Source organism: Penaeus vannamei, chromosome 22 (assembly GCF_042767895.1).
Source record: "Penaeus vannamei isolate JL-2024 chromosome 22, ASM4276789v1, whole genome shotgun sequence".
Lineage (NCBI taxonomy): Eukaryota > Metazoa > Arthropoda > Malacostraca > Decapoda > Penaeidae > Penaeus > Penaeus vannamei.
In genome coordinates, this window is record NC_091570.1 from 3,211,564 (window position 1) to 3,226,563 (window position 15,000).

The 15,000-nt window shown below is 40.3% G+C and overlaps 3 protein-coding genes across 5 annotated transcripts in view; 1 reads left to right on the top strand and 2 right to left on the bottom strand.

The window, feature by feature from the left end:
- LOC113820988 (sodium-coupled neutral amino acid transporter 7) overlaps positions 1-3,997 on the bottom strand; it is a 13,910-nt gene extending 9,913 nt beyond the window's left edge. The window contains exons 1-4 of the mRNA XM_027373409.2: positions 3,632-3,997; positions 2,694-2,815; positions 2,382-2,462; positions 1-43 (exon numbers count right to left, since the gene is read on the bottom strand). The exon at positions 1-43 is cut by the window's left edge and continues 75 nt beyond it. Coding sequence (XP_027229210.2) covers positions 1-43; positions 2,382-2,462; positions 2,694-2,815; positions 3,632-3,890 — 505 coding nt within the window. The 5' untranslated portion in view covers positions 3,891-3,997. The remainder of the gene's footprint in view (positions 44-2,381; positions 2,463-2,693; positions 2,816-3,631) is intronic.
- Positions 3,998-4,815: 818 nt separating this feature from the next.
- ath (ATP-dependent RNA helicase DHX33) lies at positions 4,816-14,696 on the top strand. 3 transcript variants are annotated; one of them, XM_027373411.2, is made up of 6 exons: positions 7,257-7,354; positions 7,532-7,619; positions 10,466-12,058; positions 12,248-12,412; positions 12,607-12,743; positions 13,106-14,696. In XM_027373411.2, exons 3-6 carry the CDS (start codon positions 10,469-10,471, stop codon positions 13,359-13,361), a joined length of 2,148 nt encoding a protein of 715 aa, XP_027229212.1. In that variant the 5' UTR covers positions 7,257-7,354; positions 7,532-7,619; positions 10,466-10,468; the 3' UTR covers positions 13,362-14,696. The 3 variants fall into 3 exon arrangements, with proteins under 3 accessions (XP_069992488.1, XP_027229211.1, XP_027229212.1); XM_070136387.1 differs by lacking the exons at positions 7,257-7,354; positions 7,532-7,619 and adding an exon at positions 4,816-4,952; XM_027373410.2 differs by lacking the exon at positions 7,532-7,619 and having other exon boundaries at positions 7,243-7,354; positions 13,106-14,085.
- Positions 14,688-15,000, bottom strand: part of LOC113820990 (ribonuclease kappa-B) — a 5,424-nt gene continuing 5,111 nt past the window's right edge. Inside the window, exon 3 of the mRNA XM_027373412.2 lies at positions 14,688-15,000. This exon is cut by the window's right edge and continues 508 nt beyond it. The gene's annotated coding sequence lies outside the window, so the exon portion shown is untranslated.

A 15,000-nucleotide genomic window follows, 5' to 3' on the forward strand; every position in this document is an offset into this window, starting at 1 on the left:
ACGCTACCACATTCCATCCCGGGCTACACATGTGCAGAATCAACTGCAGATGTCAGGTATACACACCCGTTAAAAATTAGTGTGTATATTTACAAGGTAGGTAGGTAGATAGGTAGGTGTATATGTGTGTATATATATGCGTGTGTGTGTGTGTGTGTGTGTGTGTGTGTGTGTGTGTGTGTGTGTGTGTGTGTGTGTGTGTGTGTGTGTGTGTGTGTGTGTGTGTGTGTGTGTGTGTGTGTGTGTGTGTATGTGTGTGTATGTGTGTGTGTGTATGTGTGTGTGTGTGTGTGTGTGTGTGTGTGTGTGTGTGTGTGTGTGTATGTGTGTGTGTATGTGTGTATGTGTGTGTGTGTGTGTGTGTGTGTGTGTGTGTGTGTGTGTGTGTGTGTGTGTGTGTGTGTGTGTGTGTGTGTGTGTGTGTGTGTGTGTGTGTGTGTGTGTGTGTGTGTGTGTGTGTGTGTGTGTGTGTGTGTGTGTGTGTGTGTGTGTGTGTGTGTGTGTGTGTCATGTGATGTGGTGTGCAGTAGAAAGGTTAAGTAGCTTTTAACACCCGCTTTAGAATAAGAAGAGAAAAACAATCATTATTACAAGATTAGTTACAAGATTATGTAACCCCTAAATACATATAATTTGACTATTCGTACATTTGCATCACGAAAAAAGTAAGTTTCAGGGAAAGAGAGATAAGCTTTTACTGCTGGAGACTAGACATGCACATATGAGATATTTTCAAGTACCCAAAACATTTTATCACCATGCATTTTCGGAGTAATAACTGGAATAAATAAAACACGGTAATATTTTGAAAGGCGACTTATTCAACCCTTTACCAAGTGACACCCCTATTGCCTCCCCATCCCTCATTCATCCTGCTGCTTCCCTGTCCATCACATGCCATACTGCTTCTCTGTCCCTCACATCAAATGCCGTACTGCTTCCTTGTTCCTCACATATCCTGCTGCTTCCCTGTCCCTCACACGCCCTGCTGCTTCTCTGTGCCTCACAAATCCTGTTACTTCCCTATCACTCACAAATCTCATTAGTTCCCTCACTCACCCTGCTGCTTTCGTGTCCCTCACACGCCCTGCTGCTTCTCTGTCCCTCACATACCCTGCTGCTTTCCTGTCCCTCACATGCCCTGCTACTTCCCTGCCCTTCACATACCCTGCTACTTCCCTGCCCCTCACATGCCCTGCTACTTCCCTGCCCTTCACATACCCTGCTACTTCCCTGCCCCTCACATGCCCTGCTACTTCCCTGCCCCTCACATGCCCTGCTACTTCCCTGCCCCTCACATGCCCTGCTACTTCCCTGCCCCTCACATGGCCTGCTACTTCCCTGCCCTTCACATACCCTGCTACTTCCCTGCCGTTCACATACCCTGCTACTTCCCTGCTCTTCACATACCCTGCTACTTCCCTGCGCCTCACATGCCCTGCTACTTCCCTGCCCCTCACATGCCCTGCTACTTCCCTGCCCCTCACATGCCCTGCTACTTCCCTGCCCCTCACATGCCCTGCTACTTCCCTGCCCCTCACATGCCCTGCTACTTCCCTGCCCTTCACATACCCTGCTACTTCCCTGCCCCTCACATGCCCTGCTACTTCCCTGCCCCTCACATGCCCTGCTACTTCCCTGCCCTTCACATGCCCTGCTACTTCCCTGCCCCTCACATGCCCTGCTACTTCCCTGCCCTTCACATACCCTGCTACTTCCCTGCTACTCACATGCCCTGCTACTTCCCTGCCCCTCACATGCCCTGCTACTTCCCTGCCCTTCACATACCCTGCTACTTCCCTGCCCCTCACATGCCCTGCTACTTCCCTGCCCTTCACATACCCTGCTACTTCCCTTTCCCTCACACGTCCTGTTGCTTCCCTATCACTCCCAAATCTCATTAGTTCCCTCCCTCACATATCCTCAATGTTTCTCTGTTCTTAGCACAAATATGCTAAGAGTTAGAAAAGTAAATGCAGACAAAAATTTTAGGACATTTATTTTATTACCTTAATAGTATTTAACAAATTAAAATATTAGAAGGCAATTTTCACTAAAGCTGCTCTTCCAATTATACCACCACACTTAAAAGAAAAAAACAATAATAATGATAACATAAAATCTATAGTAATGCATACAAATCTAAGGATAAAAAAGTGCAGTGTATAATACATTAGGGTATGTGCTTACTATCTAGACTAAAATCATGCATCCCATAAAATAAAAGTGATAATGAGAACACTAATTACTCTACCAACACTACAATGTACACACTAAAACAGAAAATTGGGAAAGACGACACAGCCTACATACACATACACTCAAACCTTAGCCTACATGAAGTGCTGTGCCAATAACTGTAATGGGAATGGATTGCTCACCTCCTGGTATGTTTTACAATTTCTCTCACTTGCACACCTTGCAATGATAATAAGAGAGCCAAGGGCAAAGGATGTGAAGATCTGTAATGAAGAACATCATGTAATGTGTGAGTTCTTCATCTCATTAAATAATAACATAGTTAATTTTCAAATAATAGTGAATATAATAATTTTGCTTTGACTGAAAGAATATAGAATCATGGCTGCAAGGGTAAAAATCTAAATGACATTGAAAAAAAATCTTAGCTTCCATTTCATTCAAAGAAAATCTAAGCTCTAACTGCTGTAAAGACAGTCTTAGCAACAACTCACAATATGAACTAAGTTCCCAGAAACAATTCCACCTGCTTCATGGAATGCTCTTGGGAAATTAAGAAGCCCAGCACCTAATGCTGCATTGACTATTAAAAACATTGCTTTATACCACGTGATTCCTGAAAAACAAAAATACATTATTACTAACAGTACTGATGCTGAAAAAAATATTATTACTGACAATATTACAGCTAAAAAAAATATCAACTCATAACATGAATAAAATATGACCAAAATAATGGTTATTATCAGTTATTGTGTTACATATAACTGATATTACAGCAAAAATCAAAGAGTTTTGTTGTTATTGTTTTTCCAAATGAAAATTTGACAAAAACCTTTTTAAGCATAATATTGCATCTTCATGAAGGAGAATAAACTTACATATTAAAAGCATTCTCTTACAAAGGGAATCTGGTATTGTGTCAAGCAATTCTGTACCTGGCTGGTGCAGTCAAAGCACAAACAAATCTGAACACACAGCACACAAAATATTTTATGGCTCTTTAGTGCAAGGTTCACACACAAAATATTTTATGGCTCTTTAGTGCAAGGCCAAGATCAGGTTGACCCTGGAATCCATACTCTATCCGGCAAGAAGTTAAGGAAGGGACTTTTGCATAACTGAAACAATAGGCAAGGAGGCTGCAATGGATATCTAACCATCAATTTCTTTATTTTCTAACTTTAAAGATTCAATTTGTAGCAATTATGTCATAAGAGGAAAACTTTTAAATATCATGAGTATGTAGATCCCATGTAATGTATACCTGTCCGTAATTTTACCATGAAATCACAACGCAATTAAGAATAATATTAATAAAAAACATTCTGCAATTTACCCTTAAATGTTAAATTGCAATTCAATAAAATAATAATGTTAAAAAAACAGTCTGGTACATGACGCTGGGTAAACAATACCAATACCACCTTACCCTTTTCTTCCCCGAATGAACTCGTAAGCTGACACGACATGAAGAGATCCTGGTCAACATCTTCAGCGAGTTCATCATTAGGTAATAATTCCTCCGTATCCTGTTCATAAAGACGAGGTGTAACGAGTCCCACAACAGGCTCATGGTGATGATTCCTGGCACTCGCACTTCTCTCTCTACTCCTGGCAGCTCTTGTGGCTACCGTTGCTATTACGACGCCATCGGGATCATCATTCTCAGGAATATGTATCTCAGACATGGTGAATTTTCCTCCCTGAGTCGTGGGAAGCGAGAATTACGTCAAAAGCGCAATCGGGAGGAAGGGGCGTCTCTCGCTCGCTACGAATGTCCATGTGATGTTTACATTTTCGCGACCGAGCAGGGATGCCAACTGTAAAGCGAGGTCAGTCAACTCCACCACTGTCATGGAACCAAATCTTTTTGTCTTTTTTCCGTGAATCTTTTCCGGTTTAAGTGATTTGTGAGAGTAACACTTATTTCTGATTGCTCATGTTGCTATTGGTCGCAATTATATAAAGAAAATCATAAATTCTATAGTTGTTCTATATATTGTCATAATTGCTACGGTTTACTGCCATGTTAACCAGCTGATCCTTCATAGAAAAAGTTTTGATGTAAAACTATTATAAATATCTCACAAAGGCTTCCTTTGTTCAGTGAATTATGGTGTTATTGACAGTATTGTACAAGACATACGGTATTATCATCGTGTTGATTCAAAAGTATGAAGGCGTAATGTAAAACATATATCAGGTATCAAACATATATAATTATAAATTTTCTGCAGAAAAAATACTTTAGAAATAGAGTATGTAAAAAAATTGCAAAGTCAGTTTTCAAAGTACAAGCTTAGTAGATGTATGTACATCCTGTATCATCTTAATTGTGGTAGAGAAATTTACTTTTCTATACAATTTTATATAGATCTACTCCCACTAACTTATACATTTTCTCTGAAATGATACTTGATATTCTAAGAAAACGAACAATAGTTAAAAGTGGGGTAGCTTGATTAAGCATTCTCCAGCTATCACAACCTTATAAGTTAACATCTGGTATCCACCCTTCGCTTCCAAGAGCGAGGGACCTTCACGGCGAGCAGCCAGTCAGGCTCTCAGCTCTTCTCTAACTCCTCGCCACAAGTCTGGTCAATCAGCCCGAGCCACGACTTCCTAGGTCGTCCCATGAGCCTCGTCCAACCGTGGTTGTTTCAGGAAGAGACATCCTGATGGGCAGGGTCATCCACGGGGGAGCGAGCTAGATGCCCATATAGCTTGATTGGCAGTCCCGGATTGTGCAGGTAACAGGTCCTATGCTGGCCTCACGGTGTGGTCGTCGGTTGGAAACATGATCCTGCCAACAGAGACGGGGCTTCCATGGTGGCACAGGGGGGCACCTTCCCCCCCCCCTGAAATCTGATTGGCCACCCCGTGTGCCCCCAATGGTCATTGACTCCTCGTAATGGTCCCCCCTGTATATGTAATGTGGCGGCCCCACCAGATTTATTGTTGTTACCCCCTGTGCCTCCCACCAGAAAGCTTTCTGGACCCGCCCCTGCCTGCCAACTGCACCCCATGATCCGACGCAAGAACCTGTTGCAAAAGGCATTAAGACGTGACTCCAAGGTACAAGATAGCATACATTTCACTTCCATAAAGCAAAAGTGGCGGTATCAGGGACTTGAAGAAATGTAGCTTGGTGTTTCTGTACAGATACCGGCATCTCCAACTATTCTTGTTGACGGAGTTCATGGCACCTGTTGCCAGGCCGATCCGTGTGCTGACTTCTTGGTCTGATAGCCCAAAGTCATGGACTACGTTGCCAAGGCATGTATCATGGAGCATGACTAGGCCTTTGATCTCCTCAGCAAGATTTCTGATATACTGTTCCCTGTGCCTTCTCAACAGCGTTTGTCCTGCGCACCATGGAATGACGCAAATCCTGATCGCCATTTAGATCAGAGATAACTACAGTGAACCTCCAGGCACACTCCTCCCCCCTTAGTCTGTCCGGATGAAAGACCTTATGGTGGACACTGGAGGGACAGGGGTTTCTGAAGTGGACCCGAAGGGTTGCCACAGCCAGTCTGCGGTCGATATCACAGAACTCAGAACTCCGGTAAACCCTGCAGACCTGGAGAATGTGGTTGATCTTCTTAGCCAAAGTGCCATATCACTATACCATGTGCAGGGATACGGGTTGGAGAGCTGATATCAGGAGCCAGAAATCCTCAATCTCTGAGACCTAGCAAAGTCCCGGAAAAGGTGGCTATGTTTGATGCTGGAATCAGCCATGGGGACCAGCTAGAGCACAACCCTGATACAGCATTGAAATCTCCCACAATAATGTAATTATTTTGCCGGGTAAAACTGGCTGCCACATATGCGAGTTTGGCGTAGAACACCTTCACATCGAGTGTGAAAACATCAGTAGGAGTGTACACTGCAGTTAGTGACATGAAGCCAAAAGCAGGCTTCAATCTATCTGCCATTAATTGCTCATCAATTGAAGTAACCTCCATTGCCGAGGGTTGGAATGGCTATGGCTATCCCCTAGGGACGATGATCATCACTTCGGCATGACCAATATTAGATGTAACCACCCACACTGATCGTGCCGCTGCCAGGTCTTCTGCCAGGCTCCTACCCGGATCTGAGGTTGAGCTTAGTCAATCACTCCGATTGGACGCCACCTCTGCCATCCCCGCCGTCATTTCCCCCATATGAATGGGGATAGCAAGCTGAGAGGCCCAACCACCTGTGGAGTTACCCTAGACTTTCCCCCGCAGGCTTCACACTTGGGTTAGCGACTGCCGGGACACAAACAGGACGAGTGAACCCAGTAACATCTTGCGCCCCAGCAGCCCCCCCCCCCCCCCAAACGGGACCAACAGCCCTCCTTACTTGCTGGGTAGGAGGGGCAGTACCCCTCCCCTAGCATCTCCGTTCATAAGTGACGGTGCCAGTGGTTTTACTTTGAGGAGGAGGGCTGGTATGGTCCATCTTCTCATTCTTCTTATTACTTATCTATTAATTTACCTATTTTTGTGATCACTACCATATACCAATTATCGGTATTATCCTCGATATTACTTTTATCACTAACATCATGAGGGGAATATAAAAACTCAAATGGCAGATAGTAATGTCAGTTATTAACATTTATGCATATCGTATGAGTGACTTTGTGCGTAAAGCGGCATGTTACGGAGAATTTTTAAATTGAATTCGGTAAAAATAAATAAATAGATAAATAAGAAAAAGAAATCAGAAATAGGGATACAGTGATATACTCGGTATTAGGAAACGAAGAATCTTCATGATTGGAGAAGGCACTATATGCTGTATATCCGTTTTTAGCATATTACCAATTCACTGTTTTTAATTCTGTATACTGTTAACGATTAGTTTTTTAGTATTACACATACAGACTACCGCTAAATATTTCCCTACAACCTACTAGTCTCTAGTCAGCGATATTATCATCACAGGTAATGATCATAATATGAAATATATATATTTTTTTCTCATGTCCAACCGCATGCTTCTACAAAAACGCTATGCCTTATTCTAGGCCGTTCTTGTACGTGAATGTGGTATCCGGTTGGAAATGTAAACATGTGAGAAGGGAAAGATGTTTATCTATGACTTGTAGATATTAGCCTATGTTAGGCCTTTTTCGATATTTTTTTGAGTAACATTGGTGAGTAGAAGATACCATTTCATGTTTATAAAGGACGTGAGCAATTTTCAAAAAACATAGACGGAGATTAAGCGATGTAATTAAGAATTAACATATTTTTCGTCAATTTGCACATATATAGTTGGTATTAAATGTACTCTAATGCTGCGTTCGGAACTCCTTGTCTTGCTCGTCCAGAAAAACAACTTGTCAGGACCAGCAGGACAACGAGGCCGCGTCCAGAACCTCCAAGACCCTCTCTGCCCAGAATGCAAGCAGCTCCAAAGTAAACATTCACTATTTTTTCCACACCGGTGTCTTTTATTTCACAGGCTACTTAGGAATTTGCAATTGCAACCCCACACCATTTTTTTTTTTTTGTGTGTGAATAGAATAATTTTCTAGTAGCTTTTGTCGTGTTTGGAACGAATATTCTACTCATTTCCTTCGCTAACGGAGCATAACTACGTTGTTCGGTCGCGATAGCTGGGAAGGACATAATGGGTACAGGTCCAGTTCCATCCAGCTGCCTATTAGATGAAAAAGGATATATGCAAACAATTGAATGACTAATTCTAAGATACTTATCTTCTATATATGTCAACCACAGCTCAATAATAATGAAGTTATTGGACGGGCCAGGATGCAGGTCATTGGGATTATCGGGGTCATCTAGGTCTTTGTTGTCGGGAATTGCAATCGCTATAGTAAGCTTGCTTCGTTATCTCAGTGATATTTTGTGATGAAATTGAAATAATTATTCTCACAACCTACACACTGTCTAGCCATGATAGAACTGATTTGAATTTCACATCACATCACGTTCACACATGAATCTAATTGGCTCATTTGATTTCCCTCGTATACGTCATCCACCACAAATCTGTCTGATTTTCCATTGCTCTAAATGACTGGTCATTTTGTCATGGTGCTGGAGGTGTAGGGTTACTGCAGCACCTAGAAATCATGGATTTTATACTCTCTATAATACCGTTATTATCAACATAGAAGAAAACTTTCATAGAATGATGTGTTCTACTACTTGGTAAAACTCAGATTCTTTAATTCAGGTGTGGGGTTGCATTTCCAATAATACAGGTGCAACTCCTTTGCTGCAAAATTAACTTACCTGAAACTGACAAGCACTAAAATATCCTTTGATAACATCAAGAAAGGGCAACAAAATTACCTGTCAGTCTCTTGTGTTTGCCTGCAGCTGTCAGTGTTTACATATAAATCCTATTGTGACGTCATCTCACCCTGCACACCCAGCTGCAAAGGAGGGTGAGATGAACAAGATGGACAACTTGTTCGTGATGAGAAAGTAGAGGTCCTGAATGGTCAAAACAACTTGCCCACTATGTCTGGACAAGCAAGATGAGGAGTTCCGAATGCAGCATACCTTCACAAATAGCAGATTGATGCACTTGATGATATGGTGTTTGTACAGGATAAACAGTCTATTACCATCAGGATAAAGCATATCAAATGATAAATAGTAACATTGGAGAATGGCAAAAAAACTGAAAACACTTCTGCATAAAAAGAGAAAATAACATTGCAAAGGGGAGGCATAGAGTCTTGTCCCCGCACACAAGTGTTTGCGTATGCCTGGCCTACAAGCTACACACCCATCAGAGCAACTGCTCATATAAGTCTCGTGCCAATTTTTTGGGCCATGTGATTGCCATGAAGCAACCGAATGAACCACCAATGAGCCAATTACAAGTACTACTAATCACACCAGTCTATTTGTTTCCTTGATTTTAGAAATATTTTCTGGTATCGTATATTGCTGTTAGTAATGTCAGTAACATAATAAGTATAATGTCTATAATTTTAATAACACCATCAGTATTGATAGTATTAGTAAGAAAAATATTTTTGCTGCAATATCAAGGAAAGATGAAATCAGGTGCCCAAATACTTGTAGAACCATTTATGTGCAAAGACATTTCACAGTACAATACCACAGTGAAAGTAACATTTTTCCAGCAACTTGGGGTTAAGTCAAGCAATTATTTTTGCTGCTTCGAAGATTTCGAGTTTGTCACCTTGCAATAGATGGAAACAAGGAAGCCTTTTCACAGTTATGAAAATGCAAAGGCCCTCTTGTTATAGGTTATATAAATGATGTAGTGAGGAAATAAGTTCTGTAAGTTACTTTATACTGTAAAAAAAGAAAGATAAAGGTTGAAGAAAAGTCCTGAACTTAAAACATTTTCTTGAAAGTAACTGTTGCAGAACTAAAAAAAAAAAAATTCACATGATTGATATTATTTATGATAAATGTTATGGGATTAACCAGAGTCAAGTATTCATTATTGGCCAGAAGTTCCGAACCCATGACCCAGAGCTTAATTCACTGGTGGGCCATAGACACTTACTAGGTTATGTAAGGCACAGCTGTAGAATTCATTTTTAAAATCTAAATTGCCAAAGTTCATATTATCTGACATGTTAGTTCTGCCATTTTGTCTTTTTGTGAACCCATTGGCAGTGGATGGCACAACACACACACCATCTCCACTGTGATTTTAGTTTGGTATTTGCATTTGCACCGAGATGCCTTCACAAATGCTTAGTCATTGGATTCAGTTATTATCCCTCAATTTTGTCAGGCCCATGAGCATTTGATGAGCATGTTGAGGAGTAGGCCAAAATCTTTAAAAGATTGAAAACTCTGGTCTATGTCATGTAGGCCTCTGCTGCACATGCAAATTCACAGTATGTCAGGAAAAAGATGAATAGGACTAGAGTATTTTATGTAAAGACAAGTACAGGTAGGTCTGGATGTTACAGTTGACCATTCATTTCACACATATGGTATTATTGTATAATATCAGAATGTAAGTTTTCAAGCAAGAAGACTGTCAAAGAAAAGAAAAATATAGAAACACATTATTATTGTGTTACATGAAACATATTTGTTTAAGCTCATAGTTTGACTGCAAGAGAAGAAATGCCATATATGTCCAAATATGTTGGTACATTTGTATAATGTGATGAATGAAATTAACATTTATTTTGTTCTTCAGGTTGATGTCTTTATTTATGAGTTTAAAAACTATTATTGAAAGTTCCTGTAAAGAAATGTATACCTCTTTACTGACTCCCCCATTGTTTTTCCAGACAATGGCAGGATTCCAGGAGCCACCGACCAAGAAGCAAAAAACTGAGAACAGGTTTTTGGGAAGCCACATGCCCGTACAGCAGTCCCCCATCAGAAATGGTGTTGGAGGCGGTTTTAACAAGGGAAACAACAACCATGGGAAAGGCTCTCCCTTCCAAAAGAACGCCCCAGGCCAGAATGGGTTCATGAATGGCAATGCGAAGAACACCGAACACCTGAAGAATATTGTGAAGCAGAGGCACGCCCTCCCCATATTCCCCACACGAGCCAGACTGCTAGAGGAGTTGAAAAAAAACGAGACAGTGATTGTTATCGGTGAAACAGGCAGCGGAAAGACAACACAGATCCCACAGTATCTGCATGAGGAGAGATGGGACAAGAAGGGGGGAATTTGTGTCACCCAGCCCAGGCGAGTTGCTGCAATCTCTGTGGCCAAGCGGGTTGCAGAAGAGATGAACGTGCAGATAGGGGGTCTGGTGGGCTATTCTGTGAGGTTTGAGGAGTGTGTGTCTCCCGGAACAAAACTGAAGTATGTAACAGATGGTATGTTGTTAAGGGAAGCTATATCAGATCCATTGCTCAGTAAGTATAACTGGGTCATTCTTGACGAGGCCCATGAACGGACTATAAGCACTGATGTTTTGTTTGGCATTGTAAAAGATGCCCAGAAGAAGAGAAAGCAACTTGAGAAAGATAACTTGAAAGTGATAGTTATGTCAGCCACCATGGATGTTGATCACTTTAGTCAGTACTTCAATAAAGCTAAGGTATTGTACATTGAGGGACGACAGCACCCTGTGGAAATGCTGTACGCCAGAGAAAAGCAGGATGATTATGTGTTGTCTGCCATGAGCACAGTCTTCCAGATACATAAGGAGGCTCCAGCACAACATGACATTTTGATCTTCCTAACAGGACAGGAGGAGATTGACTCCGTCACCCATAGCATCCGGCAGGTAGCAAAGGACAACAGCTTAGCAGAGTTCCCCAGAATGAGAGTCCTTCCCCTCTATGCTGCCCTACCATCCACCCAGCAACTAGATGTCTTCAGAGTAACAGCACCAGGAGAGAGGAAGGTGATTGTGAGTACAAACATCGCAGAAACCTCCATCACCATTCCTGGAATCAAATATGTGATCGACTCTGGAAGAGCAAAAATAAGGTCATATAATCCGGTCAATGGTTTCGACTCCCTCAAAGTCAGAAAGATCTCACAGGCACAGGCATGGCAAAGAACAGGCCGTGCTGGAAGAGAAACTGCTGGGTTCTGCTATCGAAGTTACACACTGGAGGAGTTCAATGCGATGGAGGTGAATCCTGTCCCAGAGATCCTGCGCTCAAATCTTGCCAGTGTGATTCTCCAGCTGCTGGCCATGGGTATCAAGAATATCCTTACCTTCGACTTCATTGATAAGCCAAGTCCAGCGAGTATCAAGCAGGCTGTTGAACAGTTAACCTTGTTGGAGGCTGTTGTTATGAAGGCAGGCCAGTTGGAGCTGACAGACTTGGGCAAGAAGATGGCACAGTTTCCCCTTGAACCCCGTTATTCAAAAGTGATTCTCTCTGGCCCACAGTATGGCTGTACTGATGAGGTTGGTTGATTTTGTGTGTATGAATGTATAATATTTGAAAAGCCCTTGAAAGTGTCTTTTTCATTTTATTAATATTTCCTTACAAATACAGGTTTTACTCTCTTTAGTGAAATGTGAGACTTATCTCTGTGTGACTGTAGTTCAAAGATTCTAGTAGTCATGTTTCACAAGATCTTCCCTACTTTACAGGTCCTGTCTGTTATTGCTATGCTGTCAGGGGAATCCATTTATGTCAACCCTAGTGGAAAGAAGGAAATGGCTGCTAATGTTCGGCGCAAATTTTTGTCTGTAGAAGGCGATCATGTTACAATGCTCAAAATCTTCAGAGCATTTAGAGGCTCAAAAGAAAACAAGGTTAGGAGAGAATATTCTGTTTTATTATGTTAGTCATATGATTATTTGTGAATCTTCTTAATGGTACAAGTAAAGTATTACTTGATAAATACAGAGGTATGATATGTTCCAGTTTTTTGTCTTAAAAACTCTTTTATTTTGTTATTAAGACTTCATTTTATTGTTTTAAAAAATTCTCCGAATCTCTCTTGCAGATGTGGTGTCACGAGAACTTCCTGAACCATCGAAACCTGAAATATGCTTTGGAGGTGCGGAAGCAGTTACATCAAGTCTGCCAGAGAAATAATGTTACTTTAGTTTCTTGCAACCAAGATATGGATGCTCTCAGAAGGTACATATATGTGTTTCCTTTCTGTATGTTTCTCCCCATAATGTGGGATATTGTATTTGTTAGTTACTCTATTTATATGATATTCATATACTAGTTACTATATTTGTGAGTGGGTTATTTCTTTATACGAACAGTAGGTTAAGCAAATTTGAAAAGTATATTGAAGTGCTAAAGCTTTTTTTTTTATTATTATTATTATCAGAGGAGATGAGGGGATAGTTTTACACACACATATATATCTATTCATCAGAATATATAGGATAAGTTTGTTGGAAGATAGCAGGTGAATCAAGAAAATGAAGAGATAGAAAATGCCTTCATATATTTTCCCAGCAACTCATCTCACGGTCATTTCTCTGCAGATGCCTTGCTGCTGGACTCTTCACAAACATTGCTGAGCTCCAGCTGGATGGGAAGTACCTGTCACTTGATACCAGGCAAGAGTGTTCCATTCACCCAACATCTGTCTTGTTTGGAGGAAAACCTGCTTACATCCTCTTTACTGAACTGGTCCATACTGGCAAGATGTACATGCACATCAACTCGGCAATGGATGCGCAGTGGCTGTTTGAGGTTGCCCCGGAGTACTTCAGAAAACGGCATATCAAGAAAATGTGAAATAAGAGATGTGGAATACCAACTGGACATACCTTTTTGTAGGCCTACATGTGATACAAGTTTAGTTTGTTGTTCCTTGTGCCGTGATATATTTGCATCAACAGTGTCAGAAAAAAATGCATTTGCTACCTTCCCCGCCAAAGGTCTGTGTGAACAATGTAGTATTGAGCCTCTGCCAGTTTTTCCCACTTGGACCTAATTGTCTCCTGAGAAACCTCGCCACCTATTGTGTTATTGGACAGCTGTCTTTCCTACTGTTCTTATTAGTCATTCCCCCCCACCATGTCACCCTTCATCTTACTGGTATCAAAGGAAATCTAAGAACTTCCTGGTGGAGAACTAAACTGTGTGATGAAAGAAAACAATTTAGTGTTAATTGGGGAACCTTGAGGTAACTGTGATCATTTTCCCTCGATGAAATAAGGTTCTCATTCAAGGATTCTGCAGAGCTGACTGGATGGGAAATGTTTTGTTATACGCTAGCTAGATTTATATAACTTTGTAATTTTTATATGCTATTCTTTTATACAGGAAAAGGATCCTAACTCTTTGTACATTGTTAACAGAACCATGGAATGGAGTACCTTTTAAGTACTTAAATAGGGGATATAAAAGGAGAAGGAATGGAGAATGATAAATATGTAGATAATGAAATATATAGAATATTATGCATTTGTTTGAAAATATGGATTTTGTATAATACGTTTATTAAATGGTCTTTGGATACTTGCTCATTATTATACTGTACTTCAAACTTTGTTATTGCTATAAATGTATTTGTATAGATTTTGCCCACATTTATTTTGAATAACCATTCTATTCCCAGCTTTCAAAATCAATTCTCATGATCATAATCGTCCCATGAAATACTGGTATGCTAGACACAGTAAAATTACACATGAAACTATTCTTTTGAATTGAACAGCAGTAGTAATTCATATTTGCTATAATGTATTATTCATGATTGTATTAAATACTGCTATGGTAATACCTACATCTCTAAAAGGAACTTCAAATTGGTTATTAAATGGTGGGGGAACACAAGAGACAAGAAAAAATTAAAGCCCACGTAAAATAAACCTTGTTAATCTATCTACCTTTTTTTATTAAAAGTAAAAAGGAGTGTAAAAATATTGGTTCTGAAATACTTTTAACTTAAATCAACTAAATTTTCTGGTTCATCAATATTTTTCATCGTTTCCATCGGTAATGCAATACAACTCTTCATTATAGGAATGGTTGTACTCTTTTCATAAAGCAGTCATTAATAGGGATTTTTGATAGCAGTATACACCTACCAAAAAAGTGTAGGATACAATTAAACTGTTTTTTTAATATCTTTAGTTTTATTATTGACTCTGCCTAGCTAATACACATTGGAATGTACATAAATATACATAATTTACACTTATACAACTCACCAAATTAGAACAGATTCATACCTGTACATTTAATAATATTTTAAAAGTAGTATCCCTACTATCTTTTAAGGAAGTTGTTTTCATACATGTACCACAACCAAACCAAAAAAAATCTACGGGAGAAACCAAACAAACAAACAAAAAAATCTTTACCATCCTTGTTGTTTACTAAAATCACTTGTTACCTGCTATTTAAACTTTGATTACTAGAAGATAAA

Coding starts and splice junctions, on each gene's coding strand:
- ath (XM_070136387.1), top strand. CDS start 10,469: ATGGCAGGATTCCAGGAGCCACCGACCAAGAAGCAAAAAACTGAGAAC. Junction 12,059..12,247: donor AGTATGGCTGTACTGATGAG/GTTGGTTGATTT, acceptor CCTACTTTACAG/GTCCTGTCTGTTATTGCTAT. Junction 12,413..12,606: donor GAGGCTCAAAAGAAAACAAG/GTTAGGAGAGAA, acceptor TCTCTCTTGCAG/ATGTGGTGTCACGAGAACTT.